Below are 6,283 nucleotides of genomic sequence, written 5' to 3' on the forward strand. Positions count from 1 at the left end.
TCTTCACAAACGTCAAAGCATGCTTATACATTCGACCTGCATTTCGAAATTTCACAGTCGTAGAGGCACGTATTACTAATGGCATTTACATTCAAAATCTTACCTGACGATTGGGCTGTCCGGATCTTGAAATGGTTGCCAGGCAACCAAGATTCGATCAACAGATTTCTGGCAGTTGGCATCTACCTCTTTGCAACCTGACATTATATTTAACAAGAAAATATCATAACTAAAGAAAATCCATCGTATTAATCTCATTATCTCACAAGATACGAAACCGTCTTACATTATCAGAGATGATATAGTGTTGATCATATCATACAAATTGAATATTTGATGATGCAATTACAGTCATCTATTGGTGTGTGTGAAAACGTGAAAATAACCGTGCTACATAGTACAATTGGAGTACGCCCGAGCTAAGAATTCCCATTTTAGCATCCATTTTAAGCTTACCCTGAGAACCAAAGCATTCCGAGGGAGTAGTAGGTTTGGTGTCATCGAAGAAAACTTCATCAACACCGGACAATTCCATGACGTTCCCGGCGATTGGTGGAGTCTCGTCTACGACGATTCCTGATGAGTAACCCTTGGCTGAATCGCCCACGTGATTTGTGGCAGACACTGTCACAAAGTAGATACCTGGTTTCAACGGTCCGCTGGCAAATCCTTCGAAAGTGAAAGAAAATTCTCTTGAGAAAATCGACAAAGCCATGTTGGTAGAAAAAAGGCGATACACTCAAGCTGAAAATCTAGAGTGTATGAATTCGTACCCTCAAGTATTTTGCTCACAACATATAGGAATGCATTCAAATGTTTATAATTTAACGCAGAAAAGCAGAGAAGCAGTCAGCCATTACAGAGAATGACTCGGTTGACACAAAACAATTTAAATAGGCATGTATTGAATATTGGAAAAAACCCTGAAAGCAAAATTGTATTATTTCCCTCTGAGAAGCCCGTATGCAGACAATCATTTAATAAAAATATCTTACTAATAAGGTTTGCTACATGAAGTTTATTTTAAGACTGTATGCACCTCGAAGGTAAAGGACTTAAACTTTTACTCAAACCTTCTTCCATGAAACTTTCAAGCATTCTCTTACCAAGTCAAGAATAAAAAATCAGGGGTCACCATGCAAAGTTTGGTACTAGAGAAACAAATGATCTAACTCTATGGGGAAAAATACTTTAGGACACTGAAAACTTTTCTTACTCCAAGAGCTTCAAAATGAGCCCAAGTGGCAGATCATAATTTTTTTGAAAAAGTTGAGAGTCCGAATATCTGTCCCCGAGGTCCACTCTACCTTAAATGATCTTTAATGAGAGAAACAACATTTTTTTCAAACAATCACAAATCAAATTTACATTCTAACATTCTAAAAAAGGCGTGGCTAAATAGCATTGGTCACCAACAGGGGTAAAACAAGTGATCGCTTGTAATAGAACTTATACCTCTGGCATCATATTCGCTGACTGACGAGTCAACGAATGTATAAGCGAAAATGGAGTCATCTGCTTCGGCTGTTCCAACGGCGAATTCATAGTAAGCTATACCACTTTCACTGTCCACAAAGTCTGTCCACGTACAGGTCAACGAATCGACGCTCCTGATGTACAAGGGACAAATGACTTTGCCCGTTACAGGTGGTGTTGGGTCTACGGTGACCCCGCCGCCCCTTGTGAGTTCTTGCCCGAGACCAACCTAACGTGTATATACAAAGTGAAACGATTATGTCCTCAAAGTATTTGAGAGTAATTGTTGATCTAAGATCTAATATTTTAATTTTTAACTTTCATAATTGTAATAGTACAGCTTTTGAGGCTGCAATCTCTTTGTTGTTCAAATTAGGTCCTCATTTGGCCAGATTCTATCTGCTCTTCAAATGCTAGATCATGCACCTGTTTCTCTTATACATCCAATGCAGTTACTGCAAAAAAGTATCAAAGCAATGTTTGGTTGACGCTATTGATTGAAGTCCTATTTTATTGCATGTGCAGGGTAAACAGCCCGAGACCTCACGAGACTGCCTGCTTTGAAATATGAGTTGTCGAGTTAAGTCTGTAAAGTGACTGAGAATTGTACATGTAGATACTGCCGTATTTTCACTTCAATAGGGCCAGTCAGGCAAAACTTGGAAAAATGGAAAACTGAGTATTCATTACTCCAGGTCGCATCACAATTCAACACAACTTCTGGTGTATCTTGTAAGGTTATACACTGAGATTGATACCAAAGGGGTTTTGTCTCAGACGCAAAGCGTTGAAGATAATATCGTAGTGTACCATGTACTAGAACATAAATTCCAGAATGCTGTGAATCGCCTGACTGTACGCCTTTCAAAGTAAAATTTAGCAAATAGAAAATATGTTTTCAGAGAGCCAAGTGTGTCTCTTTGCAGTGGTTAAATGCAAAAATTAAACCCCAACAGCGAAGAAATCTTACACCAACAGATTCAGTTCAGTAATTTAGACTTTTATTGTACTGGTCTTCGTTTATTGTATGCATAGTAAGATACATTTTCTTCAAACAGTCTGATCAGGAAGTCGCTGGCATAAAACCGCGATGAGGCCAGAGGTCAAAATTGCATCCAATAACACCCAAGTTATTGGACTGCTCGTCACTGTTACCAAAGGACTTCACGTCCTTTGACACCACTCATTATGCTTTCAAAATGCACATAATACATGTACTTGAGCACGTGCACAATAATAATCGTGCTAGACAAACCTTGTTTATTGTCCTCAACGTCAATATGTTTGTCCTGCTGGGATTGGGATGCACTAGAGCGTTGGGTATATTGTCAAAGTTTGTCGTTCCAGTGCAATTAAAGATGTCTGAAGCTCCCGGGTAACTTCCAAAACAGAATTCGGTGAAAATGACGCTACTCTCTTCCTCCTCTATCCTCCATGAAGCAGAGAGTGCATCAGAAGTTTTCTGGTCGTAAAAGAATCAAATAACTTTAACAATGAAACTGGTCAAGGAGAATCGCATGAAAGTACCGAAGCTCACCTACGAAAAATCATTTTCAATAGTTTGTAGTTCGAATGAACAGGTTAAACACACACTATACGCTATTATATACAAATGACAGGGTCGGATATTGAGATTGGTAAACGATTAGTTAAGAGGGCCACTTTTGCGTCAGATCTACGTCAGCTGGAGATTGTTTTACCAGATGGAAAAATGAAACAGGGATTTGCTGTCGGTAATGGGAACTCCACTGTATGATCTTGATGGATCGAGAGAAGACTTGAATTTAAGAAAAGAACATGTAGCAAATGATGGATCGAGAAAAGACTAAACTTAAGTAAAGAACATGTAGCTAATACAGTTATGAAGTACTTAAAGGGGCAGGTTTGTTGTCAGGTTTATCTCTGAACAAACTGAATGACTGAACACAACTTTAAAAGGAGAACAAAGTATTAACATATTTACATCATAAGCCGATGCCAACGAAGCACTATTGCGAGAAACAAAGATCGAGGATTGCCGCTTTATACGACTACTGACAGAGATACATACAAGATTACAACAGAGCATTTCCAGAGCTAGTAAGTGCATACATGTATGAACTGAACTCCCCTGTACTTACCTGATAAACACTGAAATCATTATCGTTGATTTCTGTTGTACTATTGTCCGCGCTAGCGCTGACCCCAATTGTGTTGATGTGAATAGAGGGCGCTGTGGTATCAACAGTGAACCCGTCCGATGACGCTTCCAATACATTGCCAGCACCAGTTATAGCTCTGACCGTTGCGTAGTACGTGGTGCTTGGCTCAAGTGGGAGCAATGACTGCATTTGCCCCATGCCATGCAAACCTGTCCAAGTCAAGGATGGAAAACACACCATTCATATTTGCATATTGAATGCGGAGGATCAGGAGATTAACACAATGTGGTCCGGTTGTGTCGACATGGACGGCAAAACTTACTAGAAACATTTTGGCTTACTTTAAGTTTGTTGTCTTTAGTTACTGTAATATATAACCAAAATGCAATATGTACAATATGTATAATACATGTGTAGTACAACGCAATTTCCATTAACCCTGTAGTTTATACAAAATGAAGACTCCAACGGGATTGCCAGCAAGATAAGTAAAATTTTACCCATGATGCTTTGGTAACTACATGGTGGAAATTGTACCTTCGCCTTGAATGTCTTCTCCTTCAGACAATATTACACCAGCGCTTATGTACGGTTGGATGTCATCCAACAGAGGTGAACTACCCACTGCCCATTCATAATGGACAATTCCGTGCCTTACACTTTCAAACCCGCTGAACTGCGCAGTGACCGTCCCACTTTCCCTTTGGTAGTCAACGTCAACATCGATGTCGTCACTCTCTGCCAAAACGTCCTCCGGTCCGTCTATTACCAAACCAATCATGTCGCCGGGAACGATCTTGAGAGGGCTGTTCAAAGTTGGAGGGATATTTTGAGAGGAAGTAATCGTCAGTGGACTTTGCCGAACGGGAGTTATTTAGAAAGGAAGTAATAACACCTTAAAGCGAACAAGATATCCAAGTCAGTCACGGTGCATGTCACATGCACGCATTTTAAAGAAACAAAATGTCTTACACCAATGGATCGATTTCACTCCATAGTCACGTTTGTACGTCAGACTCACAATGGGTTAATTTTGATATTACAATTAATTTTAATAATATATTGTTTCAAACACTGACTGGTTACTAATTTTGCTAATTCCTATACGACATTTTTCAAACAATGAACACCGTTTACAGCTGTTTTATTTCTAGTCAATCTTATCATTATTTTTAAAACGAAACTACGATAATACTTTGACTGACAAGCATCGACAGAGTAAAGGAGAACCATCAGCTGATAGTATAGATTTTGTTATGTTTCCTGGATTATTAAGGTGTGTAGCCCAATTTTTTGAAGCAAGATGTATCAATATAGAGTTTTAATGGTTGATAGTTCAAATACCCAGCAAACATTTTCAGCTCTAACTTCGAGCCTACCGTGAAGAAAGTACTCCTGACATTGTGCCAGCTCCATTTTGGGCTTTTACGGACACGTAATATACTGGCCCGGCTGCATCGTCGGATATGTTTAAGGCAAGACCACCGATGTATCCGCCATCTTTAGGTCCCATGTCAGTGTAGGGCAGTACATCTTCCTTTTCTGGAAAAAAAAATACAAGATCAGAACGAACATGACTTGATACTCCGACAAAATAACATTATGCAACCAAGTACAACTGATTAATTCTCAGATGAGTAATCGCATAGCATCAGGCTCTGTCAGAGTAGAAGGCTTCTTCATATGATGCTATTCTGTCACGTGTTCGCTCATTAGAATCCATAGACCCTGGATGAACAAGCTTTGATCGTTGTCAGTTTGACAAAACGGATCTCCTGACACTTGAGTCGTATGCTTGATTCGCAAGTGAAATCATTAATCTTTGGGCTTACCTTTGTCAGTGCCAATAGCCACGAAGTACGTGTCGATGCCACTTTCAAAGTCAATAGCCTTCCAGTACGCCTTGATGCCTTCGGTGTCAGTTTCAAGAACGAAGCCATCAAATAGTTCTTCATCACCTCTACTTAACATCCCCAGTACGATGCGGAGCATCTAACAGTGAAATCGAGAGAGAGAGAGAGAGAGAGAGAGAGAGAGAGAGAGAGAGAGAGAGAGAGAGAGAGAGAGAGGGAGAGAGAGAGAGAGAGAGGTAAACTTTCGGCTCGGGAAATCTGAAGGATTGAGCCAGTTGGCTACCAGTATAGTTGTTACAATCCTTGGCAACACAAGTACCTGTCAAAGATCACACTAACCTCAGGGGGAGATGAGTCAACAATGACTCCAGTTGTGTCCTGTACATTTGTCAAGCAGCACCATTAATGGCCGACACGCGTAGGCTGTAGTGGCCTCCTTCTCTCAGATTTGCCAGAGTCGGCGATGTCCACATCGTTGAAGTTCCAGAGAGTATCTCGAAGGGTGAACTTGTAGATATAAAAAAGTCATGATATGAAACCTTTTAATTACATAGATTCACTTCTAGATTACCAAAGTCATAGCTCATGTAAAGATTTTTTAGTCTCTTATCGTAAGGTTCGTGTTGTCTTTATCTTGTAACATAAATGATTGTACTTTGTTACTCTTTACAAATATAGCCACTTTCCAACAAAGTGTTATTGTGGAGTTATACATTCACATGTGATGAGATATGCCGCCTAAAGGCATTCACTAAAACCAACGCCCACTTTATTGCCCCCTCCCCCTAGCAGACCTTGTCATATCAGGTACTA

The 6,283-nt window shown here is 39.9% G+C and overlaps 1 protein-coding gene across 1 annotated transcript in view; it reads right to left on the reverse strand.

Annotated features, from left to right (window-relative positions):
* LOC139146060 (uncharacterized) overlaps positions 1 to 5,948 on the reverse strand; it is a 14,837-nt gene extending 8,889 nt beyond the window's left edge. The window contains exons 1-9 of the mRNA XM_070717508.1: positions 5,810 to 5,948; positions 5,450 to 5,609; positions 4,997 to 5,159; positions 4,155 to 4,423; positions 3,597 to 3,826; positions 2,732 to 2,938; positions 1,456 to 1,705; positions 457 to 669; positions 104 to 197 (exon numbers count right to left, since the gene is read on the reverse strand). Of these exons, the coding sequence (XP_070573609.1) occupies positions 104 to 197; positions 457 to 669; positions 1,456 to 1,705; positions 2,732 to 2,938; positions 3,597 to 3,826; positions 4,155 to 4,423; positions 4,997 to 5,159; positions 5,450 to 5,609 (1,586 nt within the window). The 5' untranslated portion in view covers positions 5,810 to 5,948. The remainder of the gene's footprint in view (positions 1 to 103; positions 198 to 456; positions 670 to 1,455; positions 1,706 to 2,731; positions 2,939 to 3,596; positions 3,827 to 4,154; positions 4,424 to 4,996; positions 5,160 to 5,449; positions 5,610 to 5,809) is intronic.
* Between the last annotated feature and the right edge of the window lie 335 nt (positions 5,949 to 6,283).

Source organism: Ptychodera flava, chromosome 12 (assembly GCF_041260155.1).
Source record: "Ptychodera flava strain L36383 chromosome 12, AS_Pfla_20210202, whole genome shotgun sequence".
NCBI classification, from domain to species: Eukaryota; Metazoa; Hemichordata; class Enteropneusta; family Ptychoderidae; genus Ptychodera; species Ptychodera flava.